At 31.7% G+C, this 22,799-nt stretch overlaps 1 protein-coding gene across 2 annotated transcripts in view; it reads right to left on the bottom strand.

Annotated features, from left to right (window-relative positions):
* LOC127733127 (calpain-9-like) overlaps positions 1–22,799 on the bottom strand; it is a 44,455-nt gene that overhangs the window by 15,879 nt on the left and 5,777 nt on the right. For both annotated transcript variants that reach the window (XM_052242437.1, XM_052242438.1), the window contains exons 2-5: positions 11,672–11,782; positions 8,396–8,527; positions 6,995–7,188; positions 5,349–5,517 (exon numbers count right to left, since the gene is read on the bottom strand). In XM_052242437.1, coding sequence (XP_052098397.1) covers positions 5,349–5,517; positions 6,995–7,188; positions 8,396–8,527; positions 11,672–11,782 — 606 coding nt within the window. The remainder of the gene's footprint in view (positions 1–5,348; positions 5,518–6,994; positions 7,189–8,395; positions 8,528–11,671; positions 11,783–22,799) is intronic.

Raw genomic sequence — 22,799 nt, forward strand, 5'->3', positions numbered from 1 at the left:
TCAAAAAGTTATTATGAAAATTAAATTTACTAATATATATGGTTTCGATTCGTATTAACATTCATATACAGACTCCCGGATTTGTAAGAGTAAAGACATTTTATTTTATTTGTTTAAAGTTACAAAGAAGATCTGAGAGTAAAACAACTATGTCTTTTGATTCCAGAGAATAATCCTTATAGAGTCACTAACGATATCAATGTGTTGAATGGAATTTAGGCAACAGCAGTTAACCGATATTTAAATCTTGAAAATCGATTACAAATACAAGAATACAATCAAACACAGACATTTAGAAGATAGTAAGCAAATCGTGCTATGCATGCATCCGCCAATCCACACTCAGTCAATATTTCACAATCGGGAATCGGACACCATCGGTAAAATTACAAATTAGACGTCTAGTCTGGTATCTAAGATCTAAGACTGCGAAAACATATCACTAATGAGTAGAGGAACACACATCTTGTATCGGTCTGCCAAATCATGACGGTGATCGCAACATTTACTATATAGTATGCAGTGTTGATTTCAGTCTTCCTTCCTCGCAAATCTTTAGGGGGAAATGGGAAGTTGACAATTGAATCTTTACACCAGAGACTAAATGACGTTTGAGTAAGCATCTATATGTCACTGTACGGCCTTCGACAATGAGCAAAACCCGTACCACATAGCAAGCTATATATGCGCTTGTTTCATTATAATAGCAATAAGGTGTGGTATGGATGCCAAGGAGACAAACAACTTTTCACCAGAGACCAAATGACGTACAAGTTACCAACTATAGGTCACCGTACGGTCTTCGAAAATGAACAACAATAATGCATCGCACAGCAAGTCATAAAATGACCCGACATGACAAATGTTAAAAAATTCAAACGAGAAAACAAACCGTCTGATTTATCTACAAAACAACAAACGCAAAACAGATATGATATGCAACAACAAACGACAACCAACACTGAATTACAGGCTCCTGACTTGGGACAGGGACATGCATTATGTGGCAGGGTTCATGATGTTTTGGTGCACTCAAACCTTCCCCAACCTGTGACAATGGTGCAACAGCACAACACAAAAACAAACTATACAAAACAATAAACAAAAACAAGTATGATAAACAGTTACAACAACCAACGACAACCATTTCGGACTTGGGACAGGCACATATTGAATGTGGCGGGATTAATCATATTTGCGGGCACCCAATCTTCTCCCTAACCTTGGATAGTGGTGTAACTTCACAACATAAGAACAAAAAATAAAAATCAATTAAAAAGAGTTCAATTAATTTTATATATACAAAACAATCAAAAACAACTAACAAAAGGACTTAAGGCACACAGATCAGATCTGAGAGTACTCACAGTTTCTAAAAGCTAGTTCAAAGTCAATAACAACTAATAAAACAATCATGCATCTAAGACCAAAGCATTTAGTGTAAAGATGTCACAAACAGACTGAGAAACATGATATTGTGCAATGTCATGTATAAGAATCGACAGAATGTAGGACCGTAAATGTTCGTAGCTGTATAGAAATAATATTTAGTTATGTTTTAAATTTTATTTTAGACAATATTTGTTTTAGATTACGTACTAAATGTACTTGCTACAATAAACTAACTTAGACAAGAATTTAGTGGCGGATTTTGAAGGATCAAGATATAAATATGAATAAAATGAGAGGTTGCATATACGGCAATGAGACAGACATTTAGAAGTCAACATATAGTCTTCAACAACAAACAAATCGATTCGTGTTAATTTAATACATTAATAAGGTGTATATGTGTTTTCGCTTTGTTGCATTAATTTTCACTAGTGTTTCGATACCAAAAGATAGTAGATCTTTACCCTGTACTCTTATAACGCAAGAGTTAAAGTTTATTATCTCCGTTTTGGTTTTAAATTTTTTTTTAAAGTTACTGACCCTATAAAAGTTTTCATTGAAAATCCTTTCAAAACAATAAAATTATCCTATAAACATGTACATGTCATACATCTCCATTCAGTTGTCATAAAAATTGATAAAAAGGCGTATGCAAAAACATGAAAGGGAAACAAGGAATTTATTTCTATTATGACAACATTCGGCCTTGCTTTCTCAAATTTAGTGTTGAAAAAAAACCGAATACTTGTAGTGCCATTACGCCCGGAATAAAAACAAAATATCATCACTAATTAAAGGGAAGCATGTGCAATAAAATGTATTCGTCAAATTATTATTAAGGAAGACATGAAAGAGACCAACATCATGTCTTTGTTTATTACCCTGTTTGGCTGAACATTAAGAAAAAGGAATTAGAGGCATTTGTTTTAATAGCGTGAAAGAATTTATATCAACAGTGTATATATAAACGTTCAAACTTTATATATAAACGTTCATACTTATATATACATGTAATAGTTGTACCTAATTGGCGAGAGAACTAATAAAGATATACCAAATTTGCGAGAGATCAAAGACGTTATACACCCCCACTAATACAGTTTAATAAACTGATAATATTACATGACCAAATAGCTACCATAATTCATAATTAGGCAAAGCATGGGATTAAATTATTAATTGTTCACGATTTGTATTTTTGGGATTTTTATATGGGGAATCATGTAGTAAAGGGAGTACAGTTATTCTTTATAACGATTTCAATACACAATAGTAGCCGTTAACCAACTTGTATTAATTTGGTTTTGCATAATGTTAGACAGTTTAGAACACATTGACAATGTTAAGCATGTCGATTTTTTTCCAAAGTCGATTGCATTTAAAATTATTCTCCACCAGAACGTTCATAGCCAAAATTTATGACATTCGAATAACTATAAATACATGGGAAACTACAGAACAGGCCTTAATCGAGAAATCAAAACTGAAATAATATCAACACTATGTGCAAGATCAGGTCAACGGAAAATAATGTGACAGAACATGACACTTTGGTACGTCAAACTAAAACAATACAAACTTCGATCAGACCAAGAAAAGAAGTATTTCATTGTATCATAAATAACCAGGCCAGAAAGCTACAACGATACCAAATAATGGAAAACATGCAAATATGAAAGGAGTAAGTTTACGACGGATTAAAATTGGCCCTAAGATTTTGATGTTTTTTTAGTCAGGCAAAAAACTACAAATTTCACATATAAATAGTTGTGATATTACTATTAATACAAAATAACTTCATTTTGGCACATCACATTAAACATGACGAAGTATTGACTCCTTAAGTATGCATTATTTGTGTTGTAAGGTCATATTTGGTCAAATTTTCAATAATTCTTAACAGTTTTTAGCATAATTTACTTTGGCCGCTACCCATGATCCAGAATGTTTTTGTGTCCAAGGATTCAATATCATCTTTAGCAACTTTTGGTACAAAACATTTTTTATCCTAGGTTGCGGCACGAGTTTCCTCAAGCTTTTAGGTCCAAAAAGTGCACAAAATCATCGTATTTTGACAATATATCCAAATAAGCTGATTTTGAAGCCAAATATGTACTTTTATGAAGACATCCATTTAAGATCCAAATTAGAGCTATTTTGAAATTGTGTGATTAAGTTGAAATTCAAGGCCATATTTGGCCTAAAGTGAACCTTGTCCTTTATTTGTTCACGATAACAACGTCCGTTGATTGCAACCCAACTTGTAATAAAGACTGCATTATAAGCTAATTTGCTGTCATACGCAGGAAAAGGTTTTTTTTCCCCTCAATTTTACTCAATTAAAGGAATGATGAATTTTACTGCACAAAAGAATCGTGGTATTTTACTGGTATGTTTATATTCGATGTTAGTAAAGACTAGTGCTATAACTTTGATTGACTATTTCATAAAATTGAGAATGGAAATGGGGAATATGTCAAAAAGACAACAACCCGACCAAAGAGCAGACAACAGCTGAAGGCCACCAATGGGTCTTCAACGCAGCGAGAAAATCCCGCACACGGAGGTGGTCCTCAGCTGGCCCCTAAATAAAAGTCAACCTTTTTATTCTTAGGTTGCCTGTATTATCAAATTTCAATGCAAAAGATGCAAGCACTCATTTTCATGTTTACGGGATTTTTTATTCCATATATGTTGATACTATTTATATGCTTCATTAAGCTTCACGCCGGAAGATACAGCGCCATGCTTTCAATTGGTTATTCCACGCAATATACAGTAGGGAATTGGAAACAGGCAATAGAATGCATGATGAATTATCAGTAGTGCAGTCCGTGCTAAAATAAAAAGGTCGATACTGATATCTGTGTGCATTTCGCGTGTTTCTTGGATAAACTTCATTGGGTAGAAATTGGATCATTAGTTTGGAAAGCAAAATATATAAACGTGAAAGGACAAACAAAGCAAATGACCTAAACAATACAGTCATAAATTCATCAGGTCATCTTTGCCTATTTTTGTTGTTGTTTTTGTTGGGGTTTTTTTTTTGACGTTTTGTTTAACTATATCTTGAAAAAAGGTCAGGGATATATAGGCAAAGACAAATTCTTGTTTTGTTTTTGTTCATTACAATGTGAAACTTTCGTTTTATGACTGAGAATCTTCTCAAATGTCTCCAAGTTTGCAAACTGTGGTGGTCAGATGTTGTTTTGTCTGGTATTCCTTACATAGCTTGAAAAATTAAATAAAATTTCGATCTTGTTCATTTTTGTTTTGATTTAATTCATTACCAGAAAATGTAAAGGTTTTGGAAATCGCTCTTTTCGAAAAAAAAGGTAACTGCTGAAAGTGGTTTATCAGCTTAAAGTAACTGATTTTCTGCTTCATTCATAAAAAAACCCAGGATTAACCTAAATTACAAAAGCTAAAACCAAACGTTTGAAAAGGCAACAATGTATATATAAAACCTATAAAATGATCAATGAACCATAATTTCAGGTATACGCACAAACATACATAAGAATAAAGGGAGAAGAAACCAAACAGAGAGAGAGAGCCCAATATAGAGTCTAAGTGTCCACATGTTAGGGATTGGTCATCTCCAAAAACTAGAAAGGCTATTCAATGATATTTAAGTTATGCAACTAAAATAAGGTTTGCCTCTAGATATTTTGTCAATAGGAAGCTTATAGAAATTTAATTTTAGTTTTGAAATGTATAGGTATACTAAGTAGATTTACATATATCAAAATGCACTTTTGTAAATGGAAACAGGAAGGATATATGGAATAGAAAGCATAATGTATAATAAACAGTGCTAGCTAGGAAGCAACTACAAAGAAGAAATTACCTTTAGTTCTTGGTATTAGAAAATATTTGATACATCTGCGTGTTTAATATCTTTGACAGAAAGAGCGTTCTATACAAAAGAAAAGCAATACCACTTTAAAACTTACAACACTCAAACAGCCAATAACAGCTCCGCACTGAAATGCTGCTCTTATGAGGTAGAAATCTTCTTCTTTTAAATCAGCAGGATTGTACCACTCGGCAAGTCCCCCAGTCAAATCAGTGAAAGCATCAGCTTCGAACCCATATTCCAATGCTTCGTAGGATCTGTTAAGTCTGAAAACGTAATTCAAGCAACAAATGTATCGTTGTTGGCGAAAAAATAATATCGTTGATTTAACATTAGCATTTTTTCCAAGAGTGACGTGTTTGAAAAGACTTAAACAGTTATTGACATATTCTGCATCAGTTTCCAGATTGGTAAAGTTTGAGATAAGTAAAACCTTCTTATACATGATGGATGGTTAACAAAATCTTATACATTTGCTTTCTATTAAAAAGATTAAGATAAGAAATTTGCAAGCGAATTAATAAAGTGTTGAAACGAGGGCATTTCTTTTACCACTTACACATTTTAAGTAGCATATGCGAGGGCGTTACTTAGTGATGTAATTCATATACATTTTAAGAGCACTTGATTACGAAGATGCTAAAAATGAATTCAATTAAAATCGTTAACCCAAAGAACAAAGTTAGTTTTCCGCTGACTTAAGGATGTGCAAATTGCAGAAACTGTCTTCTGATATCATGTATAATGTATTCACAATGTTACATCAGCTGTCCACTAGAAGCTGTTGTTACTAAAAAAATGGTAAAAAGCTCGTCATAAGTAACACATATGTGAGGAGTTATGTCAAGAATGGAAATACCTTCTTCAACATGACGGATGGTTAACAAAAAACCTAACCTAGTTATGTCCCTTTATAATGTTATATGCAAGCGGGGACATCGTCTGATCTGTGTCCCATGGACACATTCTCTATTTATTTTTCTTATGTTGTGCTGTCACCACACTGGCCGAGCTTATGGGAAGGTTAGAGCTTACAAACATATTTAACCCCGTCACATTCTGCATGTGCCTGTCCAAAGTCAAGAGTCTGTAATCCAGTTGGATGTTGTTGATTGTACTATCTGTCATAATTGATTTTCGTTTATTGTTTTAACATAAAAAGTCTGCATTTTTCTCTTTTGAATTGTTTCACATTTGGTATGCAGGTGCCTTTTTATGACTTACTATATGGTATAAGTTTTGTCTAATTGTTGAAAGCAGTACGGTGACATAAAGATATCAATAGTGATGATTTGGTATCAGGTGGATATTTGTCTCATTTGTAATCATACAACCTCTCCTTATTTTATATTTAGTTGTCCATATACCGTTCTAGTACAATGCATCCGGTACCGTGAAATGTTATGGTCTTAAACATATTTGATGCAAAAACGTTTGTGGTATGGACAAATGATGATATAAAATGAAATATCAGTTTATGAATTTCGTGCTTCCAATGTGTTTTTCTCGATTTACCTTCATCAGGAACGCTCTGGTGCAAAAGTCCAAAAGTCAAGGATGTACATTGTATGTCAAATACATTAGGATGCTACATGCATATCACAAAAACGGACATAAAAATAACCAAATTCACCTAAGATCTACTCCAATAAAACAAATAATGTTTAATAGCTGTTTTGTTTAAAAGTTGTTGTATTCATTCTTGAATGAACACGAATAAAAGTGAACCGTAAATTTACTTACTTTGCATAGGCTTTTTCAACTAAGGACACCCAAAATTCGGTAGGATCTGATGAATGAGCAAATAGTATATCCCCATTCACAGTTGGTAGTAAATCGTCTATATATACATCAACCCATTTTCCAAACTGCCAAAACCGACAGTGGAATTTCCCATTATATGCTGAAGTTCCGAATGTATTGTCTACTGGTATGATCTATAAAAAAATCATTTATTTTGTTAAAAAAATCAAAATGATAATCTTCACAGCTGATGAAAGTTCATTCATATGTTGTCGCAGTGAAAAAAAATTGACAAAAATTGATTATGAGACTTTTCGGACATTTTGTAAAAGATTTTGTAAAATCACTGTATTTGTTATATTTGCAATATTTCACTTAGGGATTTTGTTAATTTTATTGTAAAAGATTTAAGTCAAGTTTAGAAGATTAAGATAATCCAATTTCATGTTTTAATTTGATTTTCAATTAGCGACATTTTACTTCAATTGATCTATTATTCGTAAATGTTTAATGTATTTAATTTCATGAATAAGTCTATATGTTCTATTGTTAATTATTATCTATGTGCTAATTTTTCTGTAATCCCTTAATTGAATTTTCTCACTCATTTGGAGAAATATTTGTCAAGTCTATTCTAGTAATTTTTGGTTTGTTATATAAACTGTGTTATTATTTTGATGTGGCAGATTGGATTTAGTATTACACTGAGCAGTTCCAACTCTGTACAATTGTATTCCATGCTGAACTTATTAAATTATACATCGCTCTAACCAGAGTCGTCTTTTGTTGCAAGAGTTAGTCCCAGAGTCAGAGGCGGTACAGACTAGTCGTATTGTTTATTGTGTGTGTGTGGTTCCAGGCCAACACATTACCCAGTCACAAGATACACCCAGTTTCTATTTGTGACACATAACGTCATATTTTGAACCAAAAAAAATTACGGAAATCTAAAACACGAAACTAAATGATGTATTATTAGCTTTTAACAATCTGAGTGATCCATAGTTAAGTAATGATTTCTAAGATCATTTCTAAATTTAAATGATCATATATCATGTTCTGGAAAACGGATTAGAACTTAAAGAATAACTAAATAAGATGTCCTTAACAGAATGTTACTGCGGTTACAGAAGACGAGTTTCTTTACAAAGTTCTTTTAAGTTCAGCAATTGTTATCCCTTAAGTATACTCAGTAACATGTGTATGCTTCTTATTATGGAAAACGTGACATAAATCGCAAAATTCTATTTTCCGTGAAGTAATCGATTATATTCCTCCTATTAATTATCAAACGTTTTGCCAATTAAACTCATGTCAGCAATTAATGGTGATGATGTCCTTATGTAAATATTTTGAAAGGAAGCACACATTTCAGGATATAACATATTTTTTATCAATTACCTTTTCCATCAACTGCGGCTTTTCCGCAATCGCAGACAAAGTTGAAAGGAACCAACAGTCATTTAACTCCCCTTGCTTCATATCATGTCGACTGGTTCCGTCTGATACCAACACGGGATTAAAAATTATTTCCTGTTAAAATAAAATGTTAGAAACATTTTCACGTGTAATTTTTTTCGAGAAAGAGGATTTTTGTTTAATTGTCTCTGGCTTGCATTTTATATGAAAAAAATGGAAAAGAAATATTTTTTTAAAATAATTGACGAACATGCTCCCATGCTGTCTGATTATAGCAAAAATTAGACACAGGAATAGTATCAGTTCTGCATAGTTTTTTCAGTCATTAGTCATTTGTCTGCTTTGCAGATAGGTCAAACCTAAATGTGAGCTTTCTTACACTTCCTATAATATAAATGTGCTAGAAGCAACAAAATTTTTCTCTCATCTTTTTAAAAACAGTATTATTGTATATATGAAAATAAAAAGATATGGTATGATTTCCAATGAAACAGCTCTCCACAAGAGACCAAATGCCACAGAAATTAACAACTATAGGTTACCGTATCGCCTTCAACAATGAGCAAATCACATACCGCATAGTCAGCTATAAAAGACTCCAAAATGACATACGTAAAACAATTCAAACGAGAAAACTAACGGCCTAATTATGTACAAAATAATGAACGAAAAACAAATATAATACACAGCAAAAATCGACAAACACTGAATTACAAACTCCTGACTTGGGACAGGCACTTACAGTATGTGGCAGTGTTATACTAGTTTGAAGGCGCCAACCCTCCCCTTACCTGGGACAGTGGTGTAATAGTACAACATAAGAACGAAATATAAAAATCAGTTGAAAAAAGCTTAACTCATCAGATGGATACAAATAGAAATACATCTAACAAAAACACAGACTTGACGTGGCAGGGTACTTATACATCCCCACAACAAAAAGACACTAAGTACATATCTGAGAATACTCGTAGTTACTGGCAGCTAGTTCAAAGCCAATAACAACTAATAATCATGCATCTAAGACTAAAATATCAATCAGTACATATGCAACATCCAATGGATTTAGTATAGAGACGTCATTAACAGTCAAAAAGAGAAAAACATGACCTTGTGCAATGCAAAAATACAGGTATCGACAGATTGTAAAGCCATGAATGTGTATATGTATATAAAAATGATATTTAGTTAGATTTTAATTTACTGATAACAAATCAATATTAATACCAATAAAAACAATAATCAAAGATCTAATTACAGTGTTGAATTGGTAACCTTTTAGAATAAATTTATTTAAAGGATCGGTAAGTTTATCCGGATCGTATCTAAATTTCCGGGCTTGGTAAACAACATCTCTGCAAAAATAAGATTGTGCTATCCCGTTTGAACAGTTTTCTACAGGTACAACCAAACTTCAAAACCAAATATTTATATCTATGGAAGAATTTAGTAAAGGTTTTAAATAATTTGTGGTAACGAAATCCCTGACTTAATAATTTACCAGTAATACATAGATTACATTCGTTGAAATCCACGTCACAACAGACACGGGCATAGCGAACGAGTTGTAATATATAAACACCATAAGATGGTGCCAAGGGAACATCACCGTCCAAAAAAGGAAAATTAACAATAGTGAACGATTAATAGTCCCTTTTGTCGTAGTGTAGAGTTTCCCGTGTAAAACAGAAATATTTAAATCTAGGAAAGGACAGTTATTACCGTTTCTATCTGATTTATTTAAAGTAAGTTCCTTTGGGTAAATTTCGGCAGTATATTTAGAAAATTCGTGATTATTCAACGAAAAAATATCATCAAGATAACGGTAAGTATTGTTGAATTTATCAATTAAATGCAATTTAGACGGGTCTGTACTGTGTTTGGTCATAAACTGTGATTCATAGCAGTACAAGAACAAGTATGATATTAAAGGGGTGCAATTAGTACCCATAGGAATACATACAACATGTCGATAAACTTTATTGATATAGTATTAAAAGAAATACAATGTTAGGAAGCGTCAGCTGTGCTATGGCCAAACTATCCTAGTGTACTGTTCTTGTAGAGTAGTATTTCTATTGTATTGGTTTCAATGGGAGAGACAGTTAGAGAGGATTAGAAAGTTGATGAAAATTATTTGAATTTGAGTTTAACATTTTTTAAATTTATAATTTACATGATTTTCCAACACTTGTGCGGATGAAATCCATAAATCGGAATATTACTGAAATTATTACACTCTTATAGTCCCTTGTAGATAATGTTGTTCAAACATCGCGAATTTTGTTTTATGCACATTTACATTGATATCTTGAAACTAAACCATTAATTTGTCTTTGAAAAAAAGTTTATTGGTAAACTTTCGGTCTTCGATGGGGTTTAGTTTGGAATGTTATTTCTTTACCCTTTTTTTTTTAGATAAATACAGAATTTTCTGCTATATTTTAGCATTTATTGTTTCTTTGCATTTTTAGAAATAAAACCTAACATGGTCATAACCTTAAAGTACTCACATCTAGCTGTAACATTACGACTTTCAGTAAAGATTCAAGGCCGTGGGAAATTGAACCTGCTTTTGAAAAATCACTTAGAATTGACCTTTTATTTTTGTTGCACACCTATCTATCTAAAATGTACACCAGCACGAAGCGCAGCTAGTTCGTACTTTTCCCTTTTATCTGGCATATGAACAGTGAATCCAATCAAAAGTTACTTTCCTGTCTATGACCGGAAGATTGTCTTACTAACAATGGACGTAATTTAAAAATGACGTGATCATAACTGTCTTGTAGTGGATGAAGTATTTGATTTAACGTTAAGAAAAATAAAAACAAAAACGCATAACTAGTTTTTATTTGTTGATAGGATGACATAAACGTATTTTTGATATGTTATAATGGTTAAATCCGACAAAGCCAAGATTTTTTATAAGTGTGTAATACATAAACTATCTTTTTCCTGTCATTGTTTTTAAATTAATTGTGATGAATAATTTGCTCTGTTTTACGGGTTTATTATACGATTGTTCCGTAGGCCAAATATTTTAATTAAACTGTTTGTTATTCCTTGGGCATACTCATAACTTTCTTAATCATGGATATTTTTCGACACAGATCAGAAATTATATTTCGTATATTTGATTGACACAAGTTGGCCATATTTTCCACTTGTAGTATCTGTTTACTTGGTAAAATATTTCCTATAATATATCGGTCTATTCGTTGGCTTAGTAACTTGTAATGTCATTTCAATACTTACATTTGGTCGTTTCCAGATTATTTTCTTTGCGGTCACCTTATGTTTAAAAATGGAAGACATATCAGCACGAAAGTCTGGATCAACAAACAGTTTACCATTTCTTCTTGCTTTCTGAAAGATTAATTTCAAAATGTCTTACTTTCAACTAATCAGGTTTTGCATATCGAGAACTAATGTAAAAATTTTAAACCATCTTAATTGTCTTTTTGGCAGTTCGCCAAAACTCTTTTATCAATCATACATTTTTTTGATAAATAATTTGAATTCAATATAACGCGAGTATGTGAATATGTTCGTTTCGTATTTATTATACACTTTCATGTTATTTCCATATTGTATTCTGTTCAAACAAAACGTAAAAATCATGTTATATTCCCCATACATCTACATTTGTACTTAGCCAAAATGAATATATTAAAAGCAATCATAATGACCACTGTATTGATACAGTATTCCCTCATTCAATATTTTTTGTTTCGGTTGACGAAATGTTGCGTCCATTCTTACATATTCTTAAAATTTAATTTCAGTTGTGGACAAAATGGGATTCTCTTGGAAATCAATTGAAAGACCTTGTCATTTTTGGAGCGAATCTCTGCTTTTTATCATAGTTGTGATAGGCTTAAGGTGTCTGGATCTTTATCGATATGATAATTCACCGGAATAATTCAGGTTATCCCCGTGATCAACTCTCCAAACTCGTTAATATAGCCATTGTAGAACAGAGATATATAACGACTGAATCATTAGAGTTGCAAAATAATTTTAAAAAATGGAGAATGTGTCCGTGGGACTCAACATTATAAAGGGGCATAACTCGAGAACGGTAAAAGTGACGCCACCCTAATTCAAACTTTATCTGTTTTTTTTTTTTTTTTTTATTTTTTGTGGAAATAAGCATTGTGTATAAGTTTCATAATATTTGGTTTCCGTTCACTAACTTTAGTTTGCCTCAACCAATTTCGGGACGCACGTACGTACGTACGGACGGAAAAGGGTAACACGTAATGCCCCCTCCGCTGAAAAAAAGAGGGTAGAAAATCAAGCAACGAATTATTTAAGTTTCAACTCCATCAGACAAAGCTTACCTATGACGGATTTAGCTGTTCTATTTGGGACGTTTTTATTTTCATTTTCTGATTTGTTTATATTTTTCGGCTATCCAAAAAAATTAGATCAGGAACGTAATGAAGGTAATGAAGGTAATTCCAGAAAGACATGTTTTTTGAACGGAAATATAATCATTTTGTTTTTTTACTTAAATTTCGACAAATGTTCCAAAGAAGAAGACCCCTCACCTAAAAACCTTAAAACCTAAAAAACAAAATAACAAAAAATAAAATACAGAAAAAAACATAAATAACAGTGTGACACAAAATCTGTTTCGACCGGAGCCAAACGTTCGGACAACGAAAGGTGTATACATAGATTGTTATCTGTTATAATCATCTGATAATTTTAACTTTCTTCGTTTTACTATTTATAAGAATAGAATTTAATAAATTGTGTAGAAACTTGACTACGTGGCAGATTATATCGTCGATTTTCATACAGTTCTATCGGTCCAGTTGTGCTAAATCAAATTCGAAAGTACCGAATAAGGTGGTTCGAAACGCTTTTCTGGATTTACTTTTATCTGAGCGGCCCAGATTTTAAGATAATGGGATAAAAAGAACTCTTGATTACTGATTACTGCTTTATGTTAATAAATATGTATGCAAATAGCAAACACAAAACAGAAACCTTAAGCCAACCATTATGTTTTGAAATTACCACGGACAATCAGCCATATGATTCGCCAAGCTTTAAATTGGACACATGTAGCTTTTTGGCACATTTCGAATAATTGAATAAAGTAAAGACAACAAAATCAACATCGAATGATAATAGAAAAAAAACAAACAAACAAGAGACAGTCATACCACTGCTGACATTTCTAACTTTGGATAGGAACACAAAAAACACATGTTTTGTTGAACTAGTTTCGGTACGAAATATTTTGTAATTTTCAAGAGCAATTAATTCTATTTCCGTTTGCAGATGTAAAATGAACATATTTTCAACTGTTAATTCATCATTAACCCCGTGTCCGACATATAACATTAGCATTATCAATTAGTTTGGAAAATCGGAAAGGAAAAAGGAAATTTCACAATTATCACTATGTCGCATTGCAAGAAAATTGAAACACTTTCCATTATAATGCTTTATCTGCGATAAGAGTAAATTGTCATCTTTACTTTAATCTATTTAATTCATTTGACATTTGATATTCAAATGAATTAAGTACAATTTATGAAGGCTGAAGATCAATATTCCTTGATTTTCCTGTAAATATCTTTAATGGTTTTCTATTTTCATAGCGTTATTAATTCTGTTTATTCCATTTCAATAATTGCATTGGTTTGAAGGTCTAAATTTGGAACATTACTTTACGCTTTGTAAAGCGTATTATTTTCAGATTCAGTAAAATGGGTTGTATCATTATTATCAAAAAACTGTTGATAAATTTTCAAAGAAATAACAAGAAATACAACATCTTATGGGTTTTATAGTTTAAAGTTTATACTTTAAAAAATATATATAACCCGGAAGGAACGTAAATGTTTTTTCAAAATCATTTTATTACACGTATTTTACATTCCGGGAATTGATCATGATTGACGGACGAAAATAAATAAAATATTATAAATCTACCAAAATAACGTCCTTCAGATATTAAAAAAGACATTACATTACTATTACACATTTTTGTTTAGGGGTCAGCTGAAGCCCGCCTCCGGGTGCGGGATTTACTCGCTGTGTTGAAGGCCCATTGATGGCCTTGTGCTGTTTTCTGCTCTTTAGTCGGGTTGTTGTCTCTTTGACACATTCCCCATTTCCATTCTCAATTTAATGAGTCTGTTGGATATATTTATTTATATATTTTGTCCACGTATTTTATTAGGGTTTCAAACTTTTTACATCTAGTGCAAAGCAGAAAAATCTGCTAAAATAGTCTCATTTTGAGATTTTGTAATTAATATTTAGGATTATTAAATGATATGAGCAAATCAGCCCTAATACGGACAAATCAGCATGTTCAATACTGATGACGTTGCCCTGTCGATATAAATCAAGAGTTAATATTGCTTTTCGGACAGGGCCAATACGGAAAAAACAGGGCCAATACAGAAAAAAACAGGGCCATTACGGAAAAAAAGCTGTATGGGCCCATGGGCTAATACGGGACGTTCACTCCCGGTTTAAATTTTCTTACGCCTTACTTAGCTTTGGACGTATCGTTATGCATAAAACACATTTGTATTATTTTTTTTTAACTTAAAATCAAGTTTAAATGATGTTCAGTGTTTTGTAACGTCTTGAAGTCTTGAAACGGAAATGTTTCACAGCCTTTTCGAGTACTACTTTCGATTATTGACACTGTTTCATTTCCGTTGATCAATCATCAGAACGCAGACGATCCAAGAGTAAGAATAGTTAAACTGTCTGATTTATTCTCTCCAGCTACTTTATATTTGCTAGATAAAATGAATTGTAATAGCATAATTATTATTAAGTACTCGGACGAGAAATCAGAAATTACACCTGACAATGTTGACAAAATATCCATGGACGTGAATGCGAAAAGACAAGTTCAGATATGAAATTCTGTATCTTCTTCACGGTAAGTTTCTTATTTTATTCTAATTAAAAGAATTAAAATCATTTAATAAAAGTGTTATGAACTGGCTGTTTCTGTATTGGCCCTGTTATAGATTCTCGATCAGCTGTATTGGCCTCGACTCTGCGAGTCTCGGGTCCAATACAGCTAACCTCGAATCTATAACAGGGCCAATACAGAAACAGGCAGTTAATAGCACTATAATATTTACTTTTGAGGTACAGCTTTACCCAAAAAGATATTTTGGTACAAAATGTAAATTACAAAATGTGAATGTATGTAAAATATCGTTTTGGTAAAGCTGTATAATTATATATATGTTGACCAAAAATATGCGCGAAATGGCCTTGTTACGTCAAATACGTAAATTTCTTTATATCTATGACATCATAGTGTCATTACTGTTTGCACTTAATTGTACAGATTACATTTATATGTTCTTTTATAAATGAAATTAACATAATTCTGAAACTAAAACGTATATCCGAATTACAAAAACTCAGGCACGTGCAATCGTATAACGGCGATTTTTGTTGGTCTATTCGATTTAATGTCATTGATTACAAAATATGTAAATCATCGTTGTACAAGAATAAGAATGATTTTTGTGTGCAGAATCAGTCAAAGAAATGAATCTTCCCCGTTGCTCCCTAGTTTCAGTTTTCAATGTTAACATTCTTTTCTTTTTAATAACTGAACATGCCTTAAACATGCGTTACCCATTTCCAGTTGAGGATTGATTGAAGTTCGGTGAATACGTTTCCAAATGAGTTGAATTATTGACTTGCAAGCCAATAATACATTAACGATGTTTTAAGCTTATTTTGACGAATTGAATCAAACTGACTGCTCATAGTAAAATAATATTTCACAATTCAGCTTTAAAATATGTTTTATTTTGTGTCAAAATTGTAACTAATGGCCCTTTAAAATATTATCTTAATTTCAAAAACATATGTACATCTTTTCAAAACAAGTATATATTATATTCTTGTATGATTACTACAAATGCATTTTCATGTAAATATATGAAAATGAATATAAAATAAAGTCAATTGGTACACACAAACACACACATAAAATAATCTTGAAAACAATAATGAAAATTAATAAATAGCAAATGCATGTAAGTAAAATAAAATTGGATTAAAACAACTCTTTACATTGTGTAATTTCTAACGAGATGTCAACATTGTGAAAGGGTTATATAAATTGAAAGGAGTTTTATATTAAACCCCACTAGGAAGTATCTTAAAATTATTATGTCCATTCGTCCCTCATATATTTTTGTCATATGTTCCTCAGAAACCACTTAACAGAATGGTTTTATTTTTGGTCAGTAAATTGACAGTGATGAGTTGTAACGTATGATCACTTTACTGCTCTGTTAGAAACCTACGTCCTGCTTGCCGATACTTTGTTTTTGTTCTCAATATGTTGAATGAACTGAAATTGTTTGTCACATATTTCTCAAAAACGGATAAACTAAATGACATCATATTTGACAAGCAGCTCAACAGTGATGACTTGTAACGTTGGTGCACTTTTCTGATCTACCAGATACCTACTCCCTAATTTCCTATCATTGAATAACGAGTGGGTATGCTGAGCACAACAACGCAAGTTATTTCTTATAGGTAGACCTTATATACAGCTATATATTGTTCTTAAAGGTTATACTAATAAACACTATATAATGTGAGGAAAAGTATTGATGAGTTGTAGTAATTTTCAAAGCGCCCATAACGCCACATTAGACTAAACATCAATTGGTCAACGCGACTGTTAAGCAGCAGAAAGTCTTGTGTTTCTTATCGATTATTCCAGCGATGCTCATGTTTATTCCAAAAAAAAACATGTTGAGACAGATAATTCGATTTCAGATGACAGGATGATTGGAATACATTTCAATTCTCAGTTGGAAAACAAATATTTACATTTTTTGCTATACACTATCGAAAGCAATTAAACTTAACGCAATCAATCTACTGGATATATTTTATCCTGTTTTTGAGACGTTATAAAACATCTAAATAAATTGAATCCTAATATGATCATACGACAATTACATTGTAATGACGTCAAAGTTGAACTATTGTATGACCCTTCATGAAATACGAGTATTAGAATTGATATTAAACATAAATCGTTTATCATAACAATATCAAATAACAATACTCGTGAAAAAAGTAAGTTTCTGAATTTTTGCGTCCTCTGATTTATAGATTTATTAAAAAAATAAAGTAAAAGAAATTTAATGTCAAATAAATAATATATAGGAATCTTAAAGGTCACCAAATGGTATTAGAATCAATGATTTACGAAATGAATTAATAAATATGCAAAAATAAAATCATGCAAAACAAAATAATTATAATTTTGAAGAATATACATTAAAAGAAAAAGATCTCCGAGATCAGTATATTACGGCAAATTCAGAATGATAAGCAAAATTATTAAAAAAAGTAACATATCTATAACCGTTACCACAAAAATGATATTTTTTTATTTTTACAGTACGATTTGAACTCTTTTTATACTTATTCTTTATAAGTGATCAATTTATGGGCGTCTCATGATACTATATAGATATAAAGAAGATGTGGTATGAGTGCCAATGAGACAACTCTCCATCAAAGTCAAAATTTATAAAAGTAAACCATTATAGGTCAAAGTACGGTCTTCAACACGGAGCCTTGGCTCACACCGAACAGTAAGCTATAAAGGGCCCCAAAAATTACTAGTGTAAAACCATTCAAACGGGAAAACCAACGGTCTAATCTATATAAAAAACGAGAAACGAGAAACACTTATGAAACACATCAACAAACGACAACTACTGAACATCAGATTCCTGTGTCCATTATGTTATCCCATTAATTGATGAATAGAAATAATTCTATTTTGACACGATTGGAAACCTTTCGGAATTTTGGGTCCTCGATGCTCGCCAACGTCGTACTTTATTTGGTCTATCTAACTTTTTTATGAGAGCGTCACTGATGAGTCTTTTATAGACGAACCGCGCGTCTGGCGTTCAAATTTTTAAACCTGGTATCTATGATGAGTTCATTCTCTACTATTTGTCCCATTGTGCCAAATAATGGCTGGAATCACAATCCCTATTTTACCAACACTCCTATCAAAGACATCTGTATAATAATGAATTACAAAACAAAAACAAAATAAATGGCATGCTGGGTTCAAAGTAATGCATCGCAATGATTCCACGCTACATTAAGTGCTGTACACAAAGAACCATTTTTCAAAATAGAAGAAGCAACAAAAGAATAGTAGGCTACCAAATTACATGCAGTATGAGGTGAATCAAAAACAGTGTGCGTGCTTGGGTACCAAAAAGCATCTATTATATAACTACATGTATGATAATGTACAATGTGACAATTGTCACTCTGAATGTGATATCATGTCAGATATAAAGAAAATGTTTCAGGAAACCGTCGTTCATCGTCAGCATGATATTGTACACTATATCAATTTCGAATTAGTTTATAATGCCTAACTACAGCAAAAAATAAAGGTAATGCGACAAAAAACATTTTACTTGATTGTGACAGGGATATTGATTAAGATCTCAATCCATCTCCTTTGATCTTAATCAGTAAATTAACAACGTGTCCATAAAAGAACATACAATAAAAATATACAGGAAAAGCATTTAACGATAAAATAACGATACAATAACAGTGAAACAGATATAAAAAATACATAAGCACAATATTTCAAGTCTATTCTATCCATTAAGAAAGGTCTGAAAGACAATTCCGAAAAGTGTTAGTTGCATAGGCAAATAGTAAAATACTTGGTGTGAGATGTCCATTTTGATCAAATGCCTTTCTTCCTCATTGAATCTCTATATTTGTGATACAATCTAGTAAACATGGTAAACATTTCGGTCAATTTATGATATCTTTATTCCACAGTAAACACACTTATTAGACATGAAAATATTACGTCATTGAAATCTGAGAAAAATACACGAATATCGAACCAACTTAAAAATGTGCATTCCATATATGACAGCTAATGAATCATTCCCATCAGTGAAAGAAAAGATAACAATAAGGGAGGAAAAACATACCGTTTATTAATGAGTATTATTTGAAAACCTTAAAATTAACAATAAATGATGCATGCGATTTACACCCAAAAAAAACGTATATATAGTTACTTGGATAAGATAGTGTGGTCAATGTAAACTAGTATTATATTATTCCTCAAATAAGTTTGAGACAACCTACTAAAAAACTAGTTCTGGCTTTATACTGAGTACTAATATCGCCAAACTTATCTTCAAGAATTATAACGAGTTTAGCTTTATTCAAAATAAACAAAACAACACAGTTCATTGGAACAGTAGCATAACAATTGTATCAATCCAAAACAGAGACATCTATATAGGTCATCTATATAGGTCAACATAATTTTTTCAACAAAAGACTGGTGCCTCTACCATATGTCGAGCTCTAAGTCGCCCACGTCTACATGAAGCAGTTGTAATAATAATGGATAGAGACAACCAAAGGGTATGCATGCATGTCAAATATGAGCAAAAGGATATGAAAGGAATACGTCAATAAAACAGCCATGAAACAACAAAAAAATCGTAAAAGACATCTAAAGTCGAACATGCATTTTTCAACAACAATTTTGATTTGTTCTCTTTATTTTTAATTTTTTTTTTAATTATCTCATACTTTCTTTTATTTTTTTATCATCAAGTTCTTTAAATGTATATTGATAATGCATGGATTCCTAGCTGTAAATAAAGATAAGAGAAAATGTGTGTGTGTGTGTGTGTGTGTTTTAACATGTATTTCTATTGACTTCAGAACTACAGAAAAAAAAGTTTTCAAACACAAACGATTATTCATCACAGCATCATGGTTATGTATTGCTTGTACTTCCACATATATTAATTTAAAATTAATCTAAAGTGAATATTACATTTAAAGCTGACGTTCCTTAATGTGTATCATGTTCTCGTAAACTTGCAATAATATGGATTCAATTTGGAAACCAATGCTCCCAAATGTCAATATTTCAAAGGACAAATTATTTTTTTCTATATTTATATTTGAAGTTGATATTTATATGTTGAATGAGTTTGCTTTAATTGCTATAGAATAGATATATTCCGCTAATTATGTTCACCAACAGAAAGTAATCAACGCGTAGTTAAATATATTTGACACACTGCGTCTTGTATTTCTATGAATATTAGCTCTCTGTATGTGTACGCGTGAAACGTAACAGTAGTATTATTTTCATGTTGTATTCGGATCTATTTTTATGATCATTACTATTATTATGCATTAACGTCATCCGATATTTCTAGCGAGTATTACAACTTTGGTTCAAAAATGTACTCAGATTTCACAGCAGTATGGTGAATAAAAGAATTTGAAATGTACATGTAAACAGTAAATGTAGCCTTACAGTTCACAAAAAAAGACAAGCAGTACACCTTAAACAAAAAAAAATAGAAAATTATTGCAATTTTTTTTTTTTAAATCATTGGTTTCTTCTTCGCCAACTAGGCGGTATTGAGGAGTAGGAGCAAAGACCGGTATACTCGAATACAGAAAAATGTGTCTGAGAAGGTATGCATATGTCTTCATGTTGACTGTCCTCGGTGAGCTAGCACGCTATAAATCAAATGCAGCGTGTCAGTCAAGTAGAAAGTATGAAACATTAACATGACTGTTATCGTCCTGAGAACGCATGCTTTATTTACCACCAGACGTTGAGTAGAAAGTATGACACATTAACATGGCATTGTCCTGAGAACGCGTGCTTTATTTGATAATAAGAGTACAGAAATGAATAAAGTGCATTTACCAATATATAACCACCCACTGAAGTAGTGTTTACAATATAAATTCGTCTTGATGCCTTCCCTTTAGGATGTCATTCATTGTCATCACAGACATACGAAGCTTAAGGCAAAGTAAATTGCAACAAAGAAAATATTTATACTGTTGCTAACATAAATATTTGCTTTTTGCGTCATCTTTCAATTTAGGATGGAATATAATAGTATTTTGTTGCTTTGGAATATTATAATTAGTTCCTAAATAATGAAATAAAAAAAATGGACATTATCAAACCATTGTTTGCAATAGACTCTTTGTACAAATGGAATAATACTAGCAATAATACAATATGCTATGAATTTAAATTAATTGAATGCAAGTCATATGCAATTTGTTGATCATCTGTATGGAAAGTATACATTAGTACTTTGTTTTTATTAGAATCGATTTTTACAAAAACAGCATATTTCTTTTCTCTTAATCCTACTGAAGAAAAGTATATTGTAAAAAAAAAGATTAAAGGTAATTTCGCGATCATGACATAAATTGTGAATAAAAAGTCGCATGATAATATAATTTTTATAATGTTTTTAGTTCGTGAGGATCAATAAGAACATTATTTCTAAACGTACCTTTTAACTTCCGATAAGAAATTTAACGATTTTTTATTCTTAAGGCAGATCTTCCTATATCTCTTAACTCTCATTGGAATGGATTTAGCTTTTATGATTAATCTGAGTTTGAGAGTAAATATATCTAGTAGATAAAGGAATCGATCAATCATTGCCCATGGTTAGAAATCAAATAGCAAGAGGATCGAGACAGCTGAAACATGGACCAGATACATTTAGAGTCACACTACGGCATACGTTAATCACGCAAACACCAATGATACCAAATAATGATATGCTAATAATGTGAATTATGAATACATTATCTTCACGTATTCAATTATATTTTCATACATGACGTTTATTTTGAGAAGCTTTCAGTACTTTTTTGAAGGGAAATCTAGAAAAGCGCTTCGGATGCACAAATCCCTAAACTTATATTTTGATTTTATATCACTGGGTCGATGCTGCTGCTGGTGGACTGCTAGTCCTAGAGAATATCATCAGATCAGTAGTCAGTGCTTCAGGACTGTCATGATTTAAAACATGTTTTCTTACATTCTCCGTTAATAAATTTAGAAATCATAAAGAAAATAGGGTTCCAAATTCAAACAAAGTTTCCCTTGGATGTACTTTGTTATTCTTTTTACCCTTGTATGTCTCTTTCTTCATGTATTCAATTACTAATACTTATACAACCTTGGCTTTCCGTTTTTAGTGTTAGCATTCCCGATAAAGGTAAATCCAGAAAAGCGTCTTGGGCGCACAAAGTTTATAAAGTGCTATTTCCTTGGTTATGCATGTTAGACAATGTCAAAACTGAAATGTACAGCTTAAGCAATAGGAATTTCAATAAACACAGACGTTATATTAAATGCTTGCCAAAAAAAATGCTTCCTCGGTTTTTGGTTATACTTTTTGTACTTTTTGGTTTATAAGCTCTTCATTTTTGTAATAAGTTTTGGATTTTGAAATAGTTTGGCCCCGAGTATCCCCGAAGAGATATTTATTGTCGA

Source organism: Mytilus californianus, unplaced genomic scaffold (genome assembly GCF_021869535.1).
Source record: "Mytilus californianus isolate M0D057914Y unplaced genomic scaffold, xbMytCali1.0.p SCAF_3, whole genome shotgun sequence".
NCBI classification, from domain to species: Eukaryota; Metazoa; Mollusca; class Bivalvia; order Mytilida; family Mytilidae; genus Mytilus; species Mytilus californianus.